Consider the following 20,640-nt stretch of genomic DNA (forward strand, 5'->3'; position numbering starts at 1 on the left):
CTGTGGGGTAAGTGTGCAGAGGCACAGATAGAGGAACACACTCACTGTGGGGTAAGTGTGCAGAGACACAGATAGAGGAACACACTCAATGTGGGGTAAGTGTGCAGAGACACAGATAGAGGAACACACTCACTGTGGGGTAGGTGTGCAGAGACACAGATAGAGGAACACACTCACTGTGGGGTAGGTGTGCAGAGACACAGATAGAGGAACACACTCACTGTGGGGTAAGTGTGCAGAGGCACAGATAGAGGAACACACTCACTGTGGGGTAGGTGTGCAGAGGCACAGATAGAGGAACACACTCACTGTGGGGTAGGTGTGCAGAGACACAGATAGAGGAACACACTCACTGTGGGGTAAGTGTGCAGAGGCACAGATAGAGGAACACACTCACTGTGGGGTAAGTGTGCAGAGACACAGATAGAGGAACACACTCACTGTGGGGTAGGTGTGCAGAGGCACAGAGAGAGGAACACACTCACTGTGGGGTAAGTGTGCAGAGACACAGATAGAGGAACACACTCACTGTGGGGTCGGTGCGCAGAGACACAGATAGAGGAACACACTCACTGTGGGGTAAGTGTGCAGAGGCACAGATAGAGGAACACACTCACTGTGGGGTAAGTGTGCAGAGACACAGATAGAGGAACACACTCACTGTGGGGTAGGTGTGCAGAGGCACAGATAGAGGAACACACTCACTGTGGGGTAGGTGTGCAGAGGCACAGATAGAGCAACACACACACTGTGGGGTAGGTGTGCAGAGGCACAGATAGAGGAACACACACACTGTGGGGTAAGTGTGCAGAGACACAGATAGAGGAACACACTCACTGTGGGGTAGGTGTGCAGAGGCACAGATAGAGCAACACACTCACTGTGGGGTAGGTGTGCAGAGGCACAGATAGAGGAACACACTCACTGTGGGGTAAGTGTGCAGAGACACAGATAGAGGAACACACTCACTGTGGGGTAGGTGTGCAGAGACACAGATAGAGGAACACACTCACTGTGGGGTTAGTGTGCAGAGACACAGATAGAGGAACACACTCACTGTGGGGTAAGTGTGCAGAGACACAGATAGAGGAACACACTCACTGTGGGGTAAGTGTGCAGAGGCACAGATAGAGGAACACACTCACTGTGGGGTAAGTGTGCAGAGGCACAGATAGAGGAATACACTCACTGTGGGGTAGGTGTGCAGAGGCACAGATAGAGGAACACACTCCCTGTGGGGTAAGTGTGCAGAGGCACAGATAGAGGAACACACTCACTGTGGGGTAGGTGTGCAGAGGCACAGATAGAGGAACACACTCACTGTGGGGTAGGTGTGCAGAGACACAGATAGAGGAACACACTCACTGTGGGGTAGGTGTGCAGAGACACAGATAGAGGAACACACTCACTGTGGGGTAAGTGTGCAGAGGCACAGATAGAGGAACACACTCACTGTGGGGTAAGTGTGCAGAGGCACAGATAGAGGAACACACTCACTGTGGGGTAGGTGCGCAGAGACACAGATAGAGGAACACACTCACTGTGGGGTAGGTGTGCAGAGGCACAGATAGAGGAACACACTCACTGTGGGGTAGGTGTGCAGAGACACAGATAGAGGAACACACTCACTGTGGGGTAAGTGTGCAGAGGCACAGATAGAGGAACACACTCACTGTGGGGTAAGTGTGCAGAGGCACAGATAGAGGAACACACTCACTGTGGGGCAGGTGTGCAGAGGCACAGATAGAGGAACACACTCACTGTGGGGTAGGTGTGCAGAGACACAGATAGAGGAACACACTCACTGTGGGGTAAGTGTGCAGAGGCACAGATAGAGGAACACACTCACTGTGGGGTAAGTGTGCAGAGGCACAGATAGAGGAACACACTCACTGTGGGGTAGGTGCGCAGAGACACAGATAGAGGAACATACTCACTGTGGGGTAAGTGTGCAGAGACACAGATAGAGGAACACACTCACTGTGGGGTAAGTGTGCAGAGACACAGATAGAGGAACACACTCACTGTGGGGTAGGTGTGCAGAAGCACAGATAGAGGAACACACTCACTGTGGGGTAAGTGTGCAGAGGCACAGATAGAGGAACACACTCACTGTGGGGTAAGTGTGCAGAGACACAGATAGAGGAACACACTCACTGTGGGGTAAGTGTGCAGAGACACAGATAGAGGAACACACTCACTGTGGGGTAGGTGTGCAGAGACACAGATAGAGGAACACACTCACTGTGGGGTAGGTGTGCAGAGACACAGATAGAGGAACACACTCACTGTGGGGTAAGTGTGCAGAGGCACAGATAGAGGAACACACTCACTGTGGGGTAGGTGTGCAGAGGCACAGATAGAGGAACACACTCACTGTGGGGTAGGTGTGCAGAGACACAGATAGAGGAACACACTCACTGTGGGGTAAGTGTGCAGAGGCACAGATAGAGGAACACACTCACTGTGGGGTAAGTGTGCAGAGACACAGATAGAGGAACACACTCACTGTGGGGTAGGTGTGCAGAGGCACAGAGAGAGGAACACACTCACTGTGGGGTAAGTGTGCAGAGACACAGATAGAGGAACACACTCACTGTGGGGTCGGTGCGCAGAGACACAGATAGAGGAACACACTCACTGTGGGGTAAGTGTGCAGAGGCACAGATAGAGGAACACACTCACTGTGGGGTAAGTGTGCAGAGACACAGATAGAGGAACACACTCACTGTGGGGTAGGTGTGCAGAGGCACAGATAGAGGAACACACTCACTGTGGGGTAGGTGTGCAGAGGCACAGATAGAGCAACACACACTGTGGGGTAGGTGTGCAGAGGCACAGATAGAGGAACACACACACTGTGGGGTAAGTGTGCAGAGACACAGATAGAGGAACACACTCACTGTGGGGTAGGTGTGCAGAGGCACAGATAGAGCAACACACTCACTGTGGGGTAGGTGTGCAGAGGCACAGATAGAGGAACACACTCACTGTGGGGTAAGTGTGCAGAGACACAGATAGAGGAACACACTCACTGTGGGGTAGGTGTGCAGAGACACAGATAGAGGAACACACTCACTGTGGGGTTAGTGTGCAGAGACACAGATAGAGGAACACACTCACTGTGGGGTAAGTGTGCAGAGACACAGATAGAGGAACACACTCACTGTGGGGTAAGTGTGCAGAGGCACAGATAGAGGAACACACTCACTGTGGGGTAAGTGTGCAGAGGCACAGATAGAGGAATACACTCACTGTGGGGTAGGTGTGCAGAGGCACAGATAGAGGAACACACTCCCTGTGGGGTAAGTGTGCAGAGGCACAGATAGAGGAACACACTCACTGTGGGGTAGGTGTGCAGAGGCACAGATAGAGGAACACACTCACTGTGGGGTAGGTGTGCAGAGACACAGATAGAGGAACACACTCACTGTGGGGTAGGTGTGCAGAGACACAGATAGAGGAACACACTCACTGTGGGGTAAGTGTGCAGAGGCACAGATAGAGGAACACACTCACTGTGGGGTAAGTGTGCAGAGGCACAGATAGAGGAACACACTCACTGTGGGGTAGGTGCGCAGAGACACAGATAGAGGAACACACTCACTGTGGGGTAGGTGTGCAGAGGCACAGATAGAGGAACACACTCACTGTGGGGTAGGTGTGCAGAGACACAGATAGAGGAACACACTCACTGTGGGGTAAGTGTGCAGAGGCACAGATAGAGGAACACACTCACTGTGGGGTAAGTGTGCAGAGGCACAGATAGAGGAACACACTCACTGTGGGGCAGGTGTGCAGAGGCACAGATAGAGGAACACACTCACTGTGGGGTAGGTGTGCAGAGACACAGATAGAGGAACACACTCACTGTGGGGTAAGTGTGCAGAGGCACAGATAGAGGAACACACTCACTGTGGGGTAAGTGTGCAGAGGCACAGATAGAGGAACACACTCACTGTGGGGTAGGTGCGCAGAGACACAGATAGAGGAACACACTCACTGTGGGGTAAGTGTGCAGAGGCACAGATAGAGGAACACACTCAATGTGGGGTAAGTGTGCAGAGACACAGATAGAGGAACACACTCACTGTGGGGTAAGTGTGCAGAGACACAGATAGAGGAACACACTCACTGTGGGGTAGGTGTGCAGAGGCACAGATAGAGGAACACACTCACTGTGGGGTAAGTGTGCAGAGGCACAGATAGAGGAACACACTCACTGTGGGGTAAGTGTGCAGAGACACAGATAGAGGAACACACTCACTGTGGGGTAGGTGTGCAGAGGCACAGATAGAGGAACACACTCACTGTGGGGTAGGTGTGCAGAGACACAGATAGAGGAACACACTCACTGTGGGGTAGGTGCGCAGAGACACAGATAGAGGAACACACTCACTGTGGGGTAAGTGTGCAGAGGCACAGATAGAGGAACACGCTCACTGTGGGGTAAGTGTGCAGAGACACAGATAGAGGAACACACTCACTGTGGGGTAGGTGTGCAGAGACACAGATAGAGGAACACACTCACTGTGGGGTAAGTGTGCAGAGACACAGATAGAGGAACACACTCACTGTGGGGTAGGTGTGCAGAGACACAGATAGAGGAACACACTCACTGTGGGGTAAGTGTGCAGAGACACAGATAGAGGAACACGCTCACTGTGGGGTAAGTGTGCAGAGACACAGATAGAGGAACACACTCACTGTGTGGTAAGTGTGCAGAGGCACAGATAGAGGAACACACTCCCTGTGGGGTAAGTGTGCAGAGACACAGATAGAGGAACACACTCACTGTGGGGTAGGTGTGCAGAGACACAGATAGAGGAACACACTCACTGTGGGGTAGGTGTGCAGAGACACAGATAGAGGAACACACTCACTGTGGGGTAAGTGTGCAGAGGCACAGATAGAGGAACACACTCACTGTGGGGTAGGTGTGCAGAGGCACAGATAGAGGAACACACACACTGTGGGGTAGGTGTGCAGAGGCACAGATAGAGGAACACGCTCACTGTGGGGTAGGTGTGCAGAGACACAGATAGAGGAACACACTCACTGTGGGGTAAGTGTGCAGAGACACAGATAGAGGAACACACTCACTGTGGGGTAGGTGTGCAGAGACACAGATAGAGGAACACACTCACTGTGGGGTAAGTGTGCAGAGGCACAGATAGAGGAACACACTCACTGTGGGGTAGGTGTGCAGAGGCACAGATAGAGGAACACACTCACTGTGGGGTAGGTGTGCAGAGACACAGATAGAGGAACACACTCACTGTGGGGTAAGTGTGCAGAGACACAGATAGAGGAACACACTCACTGTGGGGTAGGTGTGCAGAGACACAGATAGAGGAACACACTCACTGTGGGGTAGGTGTGCAGAGGCACAGATAGAGGAACACACTCACTGTGGGGTAAGTGTGCAGAGACACAGATAGAGGAACACACTCACTGTGGGGTAGGTGTGCAGAGGCACAGATAGAGGAACACACTCACTGTGGGGTAAGTGTGCAGAGACACAGATAGAGGAACACACTCACTGTGGGGTAGGTGTGCAGAGACACAGATAGAGGAACACACTCACTGTGGGCTAAGTGTGCAGAGGCACAGATAGAGGAACACACTCACTGTGGGGTAGGTGTGCAGAGGCACAGATAGAGGAACACACTCACTGTGGGGTAGGTGTGCAGAGGCACAGATAGAGGAACACACTCACTGTGGGGTAGGTGTGCAGAGGCACAGATAGAGCAACACACACACTGTGGGGTAAGTGTGCAGAGACACAGATAGAGGAACACACTCACTGTGGGGTAGGTGTGCAGAGACACAGATAGAGGAACACACTCACTGTGGGCTAAGTGTGCAGAGGCACAGATAGAGGAACACACTCACTGTGGGCTAAGTGTGCAGAGACACAGATAGAGGAACACACTCACTGTGGGGTAGGTGTGCAGAGGCACAGATAGAGGAACACACTCACTGTGGGGTAAGTGTGCAGAGGCACAGATAGAGGAACACACTCACTGTGGGGTAGGTGTGCAGAGACACAGATAGAGGAACACACTCACTGTGGGGTAGGTGTGCAGAGGCACAGATAGAGGAACACACTCACTGTGGGGTAGGTGTGCAGAGGCACAGATAGAGGAACACACTCACTGTGGGGTAGGTGTGCAGAGGCACAGATAGAGGAACACACTCACTGTGGGGTAAGTGTGCAGAGACACAGATAGAGGAACACACTCACTGTGGGGTAAGTGTGCAGAGACACAGATAGAGGAACACACTCACTGTGGGGTAGGTGTGCAGAGACACAGATAGAGGAACACACTCACTGTGGGCTAAGTGTGCAGAGGCACAGATAGAGGAACACACTCACTGTGGGCTAAGTGTGCAGAGGCACAGATAGAGGAACACACTCACTGTGGGGTAGGTGCGCAGAGACACAGATAGAGCAACACACACACTGTGGGGTAGGTGTGCAGATACACAGATAGAGGAACACACTCACTGTGGGGTAAGTGTGCAGAGGCACAGATAGAGGAACACACTCACAGTGGGGTAGGTGTGCAGAGACACAGATAGAGGAACACACTCACTGTGGGGTAGGTGTGCAGAGACACAGATAGAGGAACACACTCACTGTGGGGTAGGTGTGCAGAAGCACAGATAGAGGAACACACACACTGTGGGGTAAGTGTGCAGAGGCACAGATAGAGGAACACACTCACTGTGGGGTAAGTGTGCAGAGACACAGATAGAGGAACACACTCACTGTGGGGTAAGTGTGCAGAGACACAGATAGAGGAACACACTCACTGTGGGGTAGGTGTGCAGAGGCACAGATAGAGTAACACACTCACTGTGGGGTAAGTGTGCAGAGGCACAGATAGAGGAATACACTCACTGTGGGGTAAGTGTGCAGAGACACAGATAGAGGAACACACTCACTGTGGGGTAGGTGTGCAGAGGCACAGATAGAGGAACACACTCACTGTGGGGTAGGTGTGCAGAGACACAGATAGAGGAACACACTCACTGTGGGGTAGGTGCGCAGAGACACAGATAGAGGAACACACTCACTGTGGGGTAAGTGTGCAGAGGCACAGATAGAGGAACACGCTCACTGTGGGGTAAGTGTGCAGAGACACAGATAGAGGAACACACTCACTGTGGGGTAGGTGTGCAGAGACACAGATAGAGGAACACACTCACTGTGGGGTAAGTGTGCAGAGACACAGATAGAGGAACACACTCACTGTGGGGTAGGTGTGCAGAGACACAGATAGAGGAACACACTCACTGTGGGGTAAGTGTGCAGAGACACAGATAGAGGAACACGCTCACTGTGGGGTAAGTGTGCAGAGACACAGATAGAGGAACACACTCACTGTGTGGTAAGTGTGCAGAGGCACAGATAGAGGAACACACTCCCTGTGGGGTAAGTGTGCAGAGACACAGATAGAGGAACACACTCACTGTGGGGTAGGTGTGCAGAGACACAGATAGAGGAACACACTCACTGTGGGGTAGGTGTGCAGAGACACAGATAGAGGAACACACTCACTGTGGGGTAAGTGTGCAGAGGCACAGATAGAGGAACACACTCACTGTGGGGTAGGTGTGCAGAGGCACAGATAGAGGAACACACACACTGTGGGGTAGGTGTGCAGAGGCACAGATAGAGGAACACGCTCACTGTGGGGTAGGTGTGCAGAGACACAGATAGAGGAACACACTCACTGTGGGGTAAGTGTGCAGAGACACAGATAGAGGAACACACTCACTGTGGGGTAGGTGTGCAGAGACACAGATAGAGGAACACACTCACTGTGGGGTAAGTGTGCAGAGGCACAGATAGAGGAACACACTCACTGTGGGGTAGGTGTGCAGAGGCACAGATAGAGGAACACACTCACTGTGGGGTAGGTGTGCAGAGACACAGATAGAGGAACACACTCACTGTGGGGTAAGTGTGCAGAGACACAGATAGAGGAACACACTCACTGTGGGGTAGGTGTGCAGAGACACAGATAGAGGAACACACTCACTGTGGGGTAGGTGTGCAGAGGCACAGATAGAGGAACACACTCACTGTGGGGTAAGTGTGCAGAGACACAGATAGAGGAACACACTCACTGTGGGGTAGGTGTGCAGAGGCACAGATAGAGGAACACACTCACTGTGGGGTAAGTGTGCAGAGACACAGATAGAGGAACACACTCACTGTGGGGTAGGTGTGCAGAGACACAGATAGAGGAACACACTCACTGTGGGCTAAGTGTGCAGAGGCACAGATAGAGGAACACACTCACTGTGGGCTAAGTGTGCAGAGGCACAGATAGAGGAACACACTCACTGTGGGCTAAGTGTGCAGAGGCACAGATAGAGGAACACACTCACTGTGGGGTAGGTGTGCAGAGGCACAGATAGAGGAACACACTCACTGTGGGGTAGGTGTGCAGAGGCACAGATAGAGGAACACACTCACTGTGGGGTAGGTGTGCAGAGGCACAGATAGAGCAACACACACACTGTGGGGTAAGTGTGCAGAGACACAGATAGAGGAACACACTCACTGTGGGGTAGGTGTGCAGAGACACAGATAGAGGAACACACTCACTGTGGGCTAAGTGTGCAGAGGCACAGATAGAGGAACACACTCACTGTGGGCTAAGTGTGCAGAGACACAGATAGAGGAACACACTCACTGTGGGGTAGGTGTGCAGAGGCACAGATAGAGGAACACACTCACTGTGGGGTAAGTGTGCAGAGGCACAGATAGAGGAACACACTACTGTGGGGTAGGTGTGCAGAGACACAGATAGAGGAACACACTCACTGTGGGGTAGGTGTGTAGAGGCACAGATAGAGGAACACACTCACTGTGGGGTAGGTGTGCAGAGGCACAGATAGAGGAACACACTCACTGTGGGGTAGGTGTGCAGAGGCACAGATAGAGGAACACACTCACTGTGGGGTAAGTGTGCAGAGACACAGATAGAGGAACACACTCACTGTGGGGTAAGTGTGCAGAGACACAGATAGAGGAACACACTCACTGTGGGGTAGGTGTGCAGAGACACAGATAGAGGAACACACTCACTGTGGGCTAAGTGTGCAGAGGCACAGATAGAGGAACACACTCACTGTGGGGTAGGTGTGCAGATACACAGATAGAGGAACACACTCACTGTGGGGTAGGTGCGCAGAGACACAGATAGAGGAACACACTCACTGTGGGGTAGGTGTGCAGATACACAGATAGAGGAACACACTCACTGTGGGGTAAGTGTGCAGAGACACAGATAGAGGAACACACTCACTGTGGGGTAGGTGTGCAGAGGCACAGATAGAGGAACACACTCACTGTGGGGTAGGTGTGCAGATACACAGATAGAGGAACACACTCACTGTGGGGTAGGTGCGCAGAGACACAGATAGAGGAACACACTCACTGTGGGGTAAGTGTGCAGAGACACAGATAGAGGAACACACTCACTGTGGGGTAAGTGTGCAGAGACACAGATAGAGGACCACACTCACTGTGGGGTAGGTGTGCAGATACACAGATAGAGGAACACACTCACTGTGGGGTAGGTGCGCAGAGACACAGATAGAGGAACACACTCACTGTGGGGTAAGTGTGCAGAGGCACAGATAGAGGGACACACTCACTGTGGGGTAGGTGTGCAGAGGCACAGATAGAGGAACACACTCACTGTGGGGTAGGTGTGCAGAGACACAGATAGAGGAACACACTCACTGTCGGGTAGGTGCGCAGAGGCACAGATAGAGGAACACACGCACTGTGGGGTAGGTGTGCAGAGACACAGATAGAGGAACACACTCACTGTGGGGTAGGTGCGCAGAGGCACAGATAGAGGAACACACTCACTGTGGGGTAAGTGTGCAGAGACACAGATAGAGGAACACTCTCACTGTCGGGTAGGTGTGCAGATACACAGATAGAGGAACACGCTCACTGTGGGGTAAGTGTGCAGAGACACAGATAGAGGAACACTCTCACTGTGGGGTAGGTGTGCAGAGGCACAGATAGAGGAACACACTCACTGTGGGGTAAGTGTGCAGAGGCACAGATAGAGGAACACACTCACTGTGGGGTAGGTGTGCAGAGGCACAGATAGAGGAACACACTCACTGTGGGGTAAGTGTGCAGAGACACAGATAGAGGAACACGCTCACTGTGGGGTAGGTGTGCAGATACACAGATAGAGGAACACGCTCACTGTCGGGTAGGTGTGCAGATACACAGATAGAGGAACACGCTCACTGTGGGGTAAGTGTGCAGAGACACAGATAGAGGAACACACTCACTGTGGGGTAGGTGTGCAGAGGCACAGATAGAGGAACACACTCACTGTGGGGTAGGTGTGCAGAGACACTGATAGAGGAACACACTCACTGTGGGGTAAGTGTGCAGAGACACAGATAGAGGAACACACTCACTGTGGGGTAGGTGTGCAGAGGCACAGATAGAGGAACACACTCACTGTGGGGTAGGTGTGCAGAGACACAGATAGAGGAACACACTCACTGTGGGGTAGGTGTGCAGAGGCACAGATAGAGGAACACACTCACTGTGGGGTAAGTGTGCAGAGACACAGATAGAGGAACACACTCACTGTGGGGTAGGTGTGCAGAGGCACAGATAGAGGAACACACTCACTGTGGGGTAGGTGTGCAGAGGCACAGATAGAGGAACACACTCACTGTGGGGTAAGTGTGCAGAGACACAGATAGAGGAACACACTCACTGTGGGGTAAGTGTGCAGAGACACAGATAGAGGAACTCACTCACTGTGGGGTCGGTGTGCAGAGGCACAGATAGAGGAACACACTCACTGTGGGGTAAGTGTGCAGAGGCACAGATAGAGGAACACACTCACTGTGGGGTAGGTGTGCAGAGACACAGATAGAGGAACACACTCACTGTGGGGTAAGTGTGCAGAGACACAGATAGAGGAACTCACTCACTGTGGGGTCGGTGTGCAGAGGCACAGATAGAGGAACACACTCACTGTGGGGTAAGTGTGCAGAGGCACAGATAGAGGAACACACTCACTGTGGGGTAGGTGTGCAGAGACACAGATAGAGGAACACACTCACTGTGGGGTAAGTGTGCAGAGGCACAGATAGAGGAACACGCTCACTGTGGGGTAGGTGTGCAGAGACACAGATAGAGGAACACGCTCACTGTGGGGTAAGTGTGCAGAGGCACAGATAGAGGAACACACTCACTGTGGGGTAAGTGTGCAGAGACACAGATAGAGGAACACACACACTGTGGGGTAAGTGTGCAGAGGCACAGATAGAGGAACACACTAACTGTGGGGTAGGTGTGCAGAGGCACAGATAGAGGAATACACTCACTGTGGGGTAGGTGTGCAGAGACACAGATAGAGGAACACACTCACTGTGGGGTAAGTGTGCAGAGACACAGATAGAGGAACACACACACTGTGGGGTAGGTGTGCAGAGACACAGATAGAGGAACACACTCACTGTGGGGTAAGTGTGCAGAGGCACAGATAGAGGAACACACTCACTGTGGGGTAAGTGTGCAGAGACACAGATAGAGGAACACACTCACTGTGGGGTAGGTGTGCAGAGACACAGATAGAGGAACACACTCACTGTGGGGTAAGTGTGCAGAGACACAGATAGAGGAACACACTCACTGTGGGGTAAGTGTGCAGAGACACAGATAGAGGAACACACTCACTGTGGGGTAAGTGTGCAGAGGCACAGATAGAGGAACACACTCACTGTGGGGTAGGTGTGCAGAGGCACAGATAGAGGAACACACTCACTGTGGGGTAAGTGTGCAGAGGCACAGATAGAGGAACACACTCACTGTGGGGTAAGTGTGCAGAGACACAGATAGAGGAACACACTCACTGTGGGGTAAGTGTGCAGAGGCACAGATAGAGGAACACACTCACTGTGGGGTAGGTGTGCAGAGGCACAGATAGAGGAACACACTCACTGTGGGGTAAGTGTGCAGAGACACAGATAGAGGAACACACTCACTGTGGGGTAGGTGTGCAGAGGCACAGATAGAGGAACTCACACACTGTGGGGTAGGTGTGCAGAGACACAGATAGAGGAACACACTCACTGTGGGGTAAGTGTGCAGAGACACAGATAGAGGAACACACTCACTGTGGGGTAAGTGTGCAGAGGCACAGATAGAGGAACACACTACTGTGGGGTAGGTGTGCAGAGACACAGATAGAGGAACACACTCACTGTGGGGTAGGTGTGTAGAGGCACAGATAGAGGAACACACTCACTGTGGGGTAGGTGTGCAGAGGCACAGATAGAGGAACACACTCACTGTGGGGTAGGTGTGCAGAGGCACAGATAGAGGAACACACTCACTGTGGGGTAAGTGTGCAGAGACACAGATAGAGGAACACACTCACTGTGGGGTAAGTGTGCAGAGACACAGATAGAGGAACACACTCACTGTGGGGTAGGTGTGCAGAGACACAGATAGAGGAACACACTCACTGTGGGCTAAGTGTGCAGAGGCACAGATAGAGGAACACACTCACTGTGGGGTAGGTGTGCAGATACACAGATAGAGGAACACACTCACTGTGGGGTAGGTGCGCAGAGACACAGATAGAGGAACACACTCACTGTGGGGTAGGTGTGCAGATACACAGATAGAGGAACACACTCACTGTGGGGTAAGTGTGCAGAGACACAGATAGAGGAACACACTCACTGTGGGGTAGGTGTGCAGAGGCACAGATAGAGGAACACACTCACTGTGGGGTAGGTGTGCAGATACACAGATAGAGGAACACACTCACTGTGGGGTAGGTGCGCAGAGACACAGATAGAGGAACACACTCACTGTGGGGTAAGTGTGCAGAGACACAGATAGAGGAACACACTCACTGTGGGGTAAGTGTGCAGAGACACAGATAGAGGACCACACTCACTGTGGGGTAGGTGTGCAGATACACAGATAGAGGAACACACTCACTGTGGGGTAGGTGCGCAGAGACACAGATAGAGGAACACACTCACTGTGGGGTAAGTGTGCAGAGGCACAGATAGAGGGACACACTCACTGTGGGGTAGGTGTGCAGAGGCACAGATAGAGGAACACACTCACTGTGGGGTAGGTGTGCAGAGACACAGATAGAGGAACACACTCACTGTCGGGTAGGTGCGCAGAGGCACAGATAGAGGAACACACGCACTGTGGGGTAGGTGTGCAGAGACACAGATAGAGGAACACACTCACTGTGGGGTAGGTGCGCAGAGGCACAGATAGAGGAACACACTCACTGTGGGGTAGGTGCGCAGAGGCACAGATAGAGGAACACACTCACTGTGGGGTAGGTGTGCAGAGACACAGATAGAGGAACACACTCACTGTGGGGTAAGTGTGCAGAGACACAGATAGAGGAACACACTCACTGTGGGGTAGGTGTGCAGAGGCACAGATAGAGGAACACACTCACTGTGGGGTAGGTGTGCAGAGGCACAGATAGAGGAACACACTCACTGTGGGGTAAGTGTGCAGAGGCACAGATAGAGGAACACACTCACTGTGGGGTAGGTGTGCAGAGACACAGATAGAGGAACACACTCACTGTGGGGTAAGTGTGCAGAGACACAGATAGAGGAACACACTCACTGTGGGGTAGGTGTGCAGAGACACAGATAGAGGAACACACTCACTGTGGGGTAGGTGTGCAGAGGCACAGATAGAGGAACACACTCACTGTGGGGTTAGTGTGCAGAGACACAGATAGAGGAACACACTCACTGTGGGGTAAGTGTGCAGAGGCACAGATAGAGGAACACACACACACACTGTGGGGTAAGTGTGCAGAGACACAGATAGAGGAACACACTCACTGTGGGGTAAGTGTGCAGAGGCACAGATAGAGGACACACTCACTGTGGGGTAGGTGCGCAGAGGCACAGATAGAGGAACACACTCACTGTGGGGTAGGTGCGCAGAGGCACAGATAGAGGAACACACTCACTGTGGGGTAGGTGCGCAGAGACACAGATAGAGGAACACACTCACTGTGGGGTAAGTGTGCAGAGGCACAGATAGAGGACACACTCACTGTGGGGTAGGTGCGCAGAGGCACAGATAGAGGAACACACTCACTGTGGGGTAGGTGCGCAGAGGCACAGATAGAGGAACACACTCACTGTGGCGCACACACACACTCGCGCGCGCGCACACACACTCGCGCGCGCGCACACACACTCGCGCGCGCGCACACACACTCGCGCGCGCGCACACACACTCGCGCGCGCGCACACACACTCGCGCGCGCGCACACACACTCGCGCGCGCGCACACACACTCGCGCGCGCGCACACACACTCGCGCGCGCGCACACACACTCGCGCGCGCGCACACACACACTCGCTCGCGCACACACACACTCGCTCGCGCACACACACACTCGCTCGCGCACACACACACTCACTCGCGCGCGCACACACTCGCGCGCGCACACACTCGCGCGCACACACACTCGCGCGCACACACACTCGCGCGCACACACACTCGCGCGCACACACACTCGCGCGCACACACACTCGCGCGCACACACACTCGCGCGCACACACACTCGCGCGCACACACACTCGCGCGCACACACACTCGCGCGCACACACACTCGCGCGCACACACACTCGCGCGCACACACACTCGCGCGCACACACACTCGCGCGCACACACACTCGCGCGCACACACACTCGCGCGCACACACACTCGCGCGCACACACACTCGCGCGCACACACACTCGCGCGCACACACACTCGCGCGCACACACACTCGCGCGCACACACACTCGCGCGCACACACACTCGCGCGCACACACACTCGCGCGCACACACACTCGCGCGCACACACACTCGCGCGCACACACACTCGCGCGCGCACACACTCGCGCGCACACACACTCGCGCGCACACACACTCGCGCGCACACACACTCGCGCGCACACACTCGCGCGCACACACTCGCGCACACACACTCGCGCACACACACACTCGCGCACACACACACTCGCGCACACACACACTCGCGCACACACACACTCGCGCGCACACACACTCGCGCGCACACACACTCGCGCGCACACACACACTCGCGCACACACACACTCGCGCGCACACACACTCGCGCGCACACACACTCGCGCGCACACACACTCGCGCGCACACACACTCGCGCGCGCACACACTCGCGCGCGCACACACTCGCGCACACACACACACTCGCGCACACACACACACTCGCGCACACACACACACACTCGCGCACACACACACACACTCGCGCACACACACACACACTCGCGCACACACACACACACTCGCGCACACACACACACACTCGCGCACACACACACACACACTCGCGCACACACACACACACACTCGCGCACACACACACACACTCGCGCACACACACACACACTCGCGCACACACACACACACTCGCGCACACACACACACACTCGCGCACACACACACACACTCGCGCACACACACACACACTCGCGCACACACACACACACTCGCGCACACACACACTCGCGCACACACACACACTCGCGCACACACACACACTCGCGCACACACACACACTCGCGCACACACACACACTCGCGCACACACACACACTCGCGCACACACACACACTCGCGCACACACACACACTCGCGCACACACACACACTCGCGCACACACACACACTCGCGCACACACACACACTCGCGCACACACACACACTCGCGCACACACACACACACTCGCGCACACACACACACTCGCGCACACACACACACTCGCGCACACACACACACACACTCGCGCACACACACACACACACACACACACAGTCAGAAACAGAGAGACTGAGCTGCTCAGACTCAAGAGGTCAAACCGACAACCCTCATTATCCTTAACCTCCTCCATCCCTACAATCCTCATAGTCCGCTACCTCCTCCATCCCTACTACCCTCATTATCCTTAACCTCCTCCATCCCTACTACCCTTATTATCCGTAACCTCCTCCAACCCTCATTATCCGTTACCTCCTCCATCCCTACTACCCTCATTATCCTTAACCTCCTCCATCCCTACTACCCTCATTATCCGTAACCTCCTCCAACCCTCATTATCCTTAACCTCCTCCATCCCTACAACCCTCATTATCCGTAACCTCCTCCATCACTACTACCCTCATTATCCGTAACCTCCTCCAACCCTCATTATCCTTAACCTCCTCCATCCCTACAACCCTCATTATCCGTAACCTCCTCCAACCCTCATTATCCTTAACCTCCTCCATCCCTACAACCCTCATTATCCGTAACCTCCTCCAACCCTCATTATCCTTAACCTCCTCCATCCCTACTACCCTCAGCGTCTCCGTAACATCCTCCATCCCTACATCTCTCATAATCCGTACCCTCCGCCATCCCTACAACCCTCCCTATCTCTAACCTCCTCCATCCCCAACAACCCTCCCTATCTCTGTAACCACTTCAGACCCTACAACCCTCCCTATCTCTGTAACCTCCTCCAATCCTCCCTATCTCTGTAACCTCCTCCATCCTCTACAACCCTCCCTATCTCTGTAACCTCCTCCAGCCCCCACAACCCTCCCTATCTCTGTAACCTCCCCCATCTCCTACACCCCTCCCTATCTCTGTAACCTCTTGCAGCCCCTACAACCCTACCTATCTCTGTAACCTCCTCCAGCCCCTACAACCCTCCCTATCTCTGTAACCTCCTCCATCCTCTACAACCCTCCCTATCTCTGTAACCTCCTCCAGCCCCTACAACCCTCATTATCCTTAACCTCCTCCATCCCTACTACCCTCATTATCCTTAACCTCCTCCATCCCTATAATCCTCATTGTCCGCTACCTCCTCCATCCCTACTACCCTCATTATCCTTAACCTCCTCCATCCCTACAACCCTCATTATCCGTAACCTCCTCCATCCCTACAACCCTCATTATCCTTAACCTCCTCCATCCCTACTACCCTCATTATCCGTAACCTCCTCCATCCCTACAATCCTCATTATCCGTAACCTCCTCCATCCCTACTACCCTCATTATCCTTAACCTCCTCCATCCCTACAATCCTCATTGTCCGCTACCTCCTCCATCCCTACTACCCTCATTATCCTTAACCTCCTCCATCCCTACAACCCTCATTATCCGTAACCTCCTCCAACCCTCATTATCCTTAATCTCCTCCATACAACCCTCATTATCCGTAACCTCCTCCATCCCTACTACCCTCATTATCCGTAACCTCCTCCATCCCTACTACCCTCATTATCCTTAACCTCCTCCATCCCTACAACCCTCATTATCCGTAACCTCCTCCATCCCTACAACCCTCATTATCCGTAACCTCCTCCAACCCTCATTATCCGTAACCTCCTCCATCCCTCCAACCCTCATTATCCTTAACCTCCTCCAACCCTCTTTATCCGTAACCTCCTCCATCCCTACTACCCTCATTATCCTTAACCTCCTCCATCCCTACAACCCTCATTATCCATAACCTCCTCCAAACCTCATTATCCGTAACCTCCTCCATCCCTACTACCCTCATTATCCGTAACCTCCTCCAACCCTCATTATCCGTAACCTCCTCCATCCCTACTACCCTCATTATCCGTAACCTCCTCCATCCCTACTACCCTCATTATCCGTAACCTCCTCCAACCCTCATTATCCTTAACCTCCTCCATCCCTACAACCCTCATTATCCGTAACCTCCTCCATCCCTACTACCCTCATTATCCGTAACCTCTTCCAACCCTCATTATCCTTAACCTCCTCCATCCCTCCAACCCTCAGCGTCTCCGTAACATCCTCCATCCCTACATCTTCATAATCCGTACCCTCCGCCATCCCTACAACCCTCCCTATCTCTAACCTCCTCCGTCCCCAACAACCCTCCCCATCTCTGTAACCACTTCAGACCCTACAACCCTCCCTATCTCTGTAACCTCCTCCAGCCCCTACAACCCTCCCTATCTCTGTAACCTCCTCCAATCCTCCCTATCTCTGTAACTTCCTCCATCCTCTACAACCTTCCCTATCTCTGTAACCTCCTCCAGCCCCCACAACCCTCCCTATCTCTGTAACCTCCCCCAGCTCCTACACCCCTCCCTATCTCTGTAACCTCCTCCAGCCCCCACAACCCTCCCTATCTCTGTAACCTCCTCCAACCTCTACAACCCTCCCTATCTCTGTAACCTCTTCCAGCCCCGACAACCCTCCCCATCTCTGTAACCTCTTCCAGCCCCGACAACCCTCCCTATCTCTGTTACCTCTTCCAGCCCCGACAACCCTCCCTATCTCTGTAACCTCTTCCAGCCCCGACAACCCTCCCTATCTCTGTAACTCCTCCAGACCCTACCACCATCCCTATCTCTGTAACCTCCTCCAGTCCCTACAACCCTTCCTATCTCTGTAACCTCCTCCAGTCCGTACAACCCTTCCTATCTCTGTAACCTCCTCCAGTCCCTACAACATTCCCTCCCTCAACATCTCCACCTCTGTCACTCACACCCTCTAAGAGTGTTCCTGTAAAACACATCACCAAGTCAATGGTCGCCTGGCCCACTGCTCGTCTTGAGGGTTACATTTGAGTTTGAGCCATTCACTTACGGAGATGCCTGACTGTGACTGGGGGGGGGGGGGGGCAGGCAGGAGGCGGGGGGCCAGGCGGGGTAGGCCTCAGGCAGCCTGGGACTCACTCACCCTGACACACGACGAAAATCTCAGCTGACTCATTCCTAGAGGCCTGGGGCTTGGTGGCCTGAACCTTCCGGAAGAACTGCTGCATGATCCAGAGCAGGGGCTGGTAGTCCTTGGAACGGAAAACCTTGGTGATGAAGTAACCGCCTTTGTTCAGGAACTCGCAGGCCAGCTTCAGGGCCATCAACGTTAGGTGAGCTGAGGGAGAGAGGGGGATTGGATTTGTTTATTGTCACGTGTACCGAGGTGCAGTGAAAAGTATTTTTCTGCGAGCAGCTCAACAGATCATTAAGTACATGGGAAGAAAAGGGAATAAAAGAAAATACATAATAGGGCAACACAAGATATACAATGTAACTACAGAAGCACTGGCATCGGATGAAGCATACAGGGTGTAGTGTTAACGAGGTCAGTCCATAAGAGGGTCATTTATGAGTCTGGTAACAGCGGGGAAGAAGCTGTTTTTGAGTCTGTCCGTGCCTGTTCTCAGACTTCTGTATCTCCTGCCCGATGGAAGAAGTTGGAAGAGTGAGTAAGCCGGGTGGGGAGGGGTCTTTGATTATGCTGCCCGCTTTCCCCAGGCAGCGGGAGGTGTAGATGGAGTCAATGGATGGGAGGCAGGTTCGTGTGATGGACTGGGCGGTGTGCACGACTCTCTGAGGTTTCTTGCGGTCCTGGGTCGAGCAGTTGCCATACCAGGCTGTGATGCAGCCCGATAGGATGATTTCTGTGGTGCATCTGTAAAAGTTGGTAAGGGTTAATGTGGACCTGCCGAATTTCCTTAGTTCCCTGAGGAAGTATAGGCGCTGTTGTGCTTTCTTGGTGGTAGCGTCGACGTGAGTGGACCAGGACAGATTTTTGGAGATGTGCACCCCTAGGAATTTGAAACTGCTAACCATCTCCACCTCGGCCCCGTTGATGCTGACAGGGGTGTGTGCGGTACTTTGCTTCCTGAAGTCTATGCCCAACTCTTCAGGGAGGGAGAGTGGGAGGGAGATAGAGAGAGAGAGAGAGAGAGAGAGAGAGAGAGAGAGAGGGGGGGGGGAGAGAGAGAGAGAGAGGAGGGGAGGTAGAGGGAGAGAGGAGGGGAGGTAGAGGGAGAGAGGGGGAGGTAGAGGGAGAGAGGGGGGAGGTAGAGGGAGAGAGGGGAGAAGGAGGTAGAGGGAGAGAGTGAGAGAGGGGGGAGGGAGGTAGAGGGGGAGAGAGAGAGAGAGAGAGAAAGGGTGGAGGTAGAGTGGGAGAGAGAGAGAGGGGGGAGGTAGAGAGAGAGAGAGGGGGGAGGTAGAGGGGGAGAGAGAGAGAGGGGGGTAGAGGGAGAGAGAGAGAGGGGGCAGGGAGGTAGAGGGGGAGAGAGAGAGAGAGAGAGAGAGGGGGGAGGTAGAGGGAGAGAGAGAGAGGGGGGGGAGAGGTAGAGGGAGGGAGAGAGAGAGGGGGGGAGGTAGAGGGAGGGAGAGAGAGGGGGGGAGAGAGAGAGAGGGGGGAGGTAGAGGGAGAGAGAGGGGGGAGGTAGAGGGAGAGAGAGAGAGAGAGAAGGAGAGAGAGAGGGGGGAGGTAGAGGGAGAGAGAGAGGGGGAGGTAGAGGGAGAGAGAGAGGGGGGAGGAGGTAGAGGGGGGAGAGGGAGAGAGAGAGAGAGAGGGGGAGGTAGAGAGAGAGAGAGAGAAAGAGAGAGAGGGGGAGGTAGAGGGAGAGAGAGAGAGAGAGAGGGGGGAGGTAGAGGGAGAGAGAGAGAGAGAGAGAGAGGGGGGAGGAGAGAGAAGAGAGAGAGGGGGAGGTAGAGAGAGAGAGAGAGAGATAGGGGGAGGTAGAGGGAGAGAGAGAGAGGGGGGAGGTA

General features: G+C 53.8%; 1 protein-coding gene across 1 annotated transcript in view; it reads right to left on the reverse strand.

The window, feature by feature from the left end:
* ftsj3 (FtsJ RNA 2'-O-methyltransferase 3) overlaps positions 1–20,640 on the reverse strand; it is a 195,758-nt gene that overhangs the window by 100,445 nt on the left and 74,673 nt on the right. The window contains exon 6 of the mRNA XM_072498085.1: positions 18,812–19,006. Within this exon, the coding sequence (XP_072354186.1) occupies positions 18,812–19,006 (195 nt within the window). The remainder of the gene's footprint in view (positions 1–18,811; positions 19,007–20,640) is intronic.

This window comes from Scyliorhinus torazame, chromosome 4 (genome assembly GCF_047496885.1).
Source record: "Scyliorhinus torazame isolate Kashiwa2021f chromosome 4, sScyTor2.1, whole genome shotgun sequence".
In the NCBI taxonomy this organism is placed as follows: Eukaryota; Metazoa; Chordata; class Chondrichthyes; order Carcharhiniformes; family Scyliorhinidae; genus Scyliorhinus; species Scyliorhinus torazame.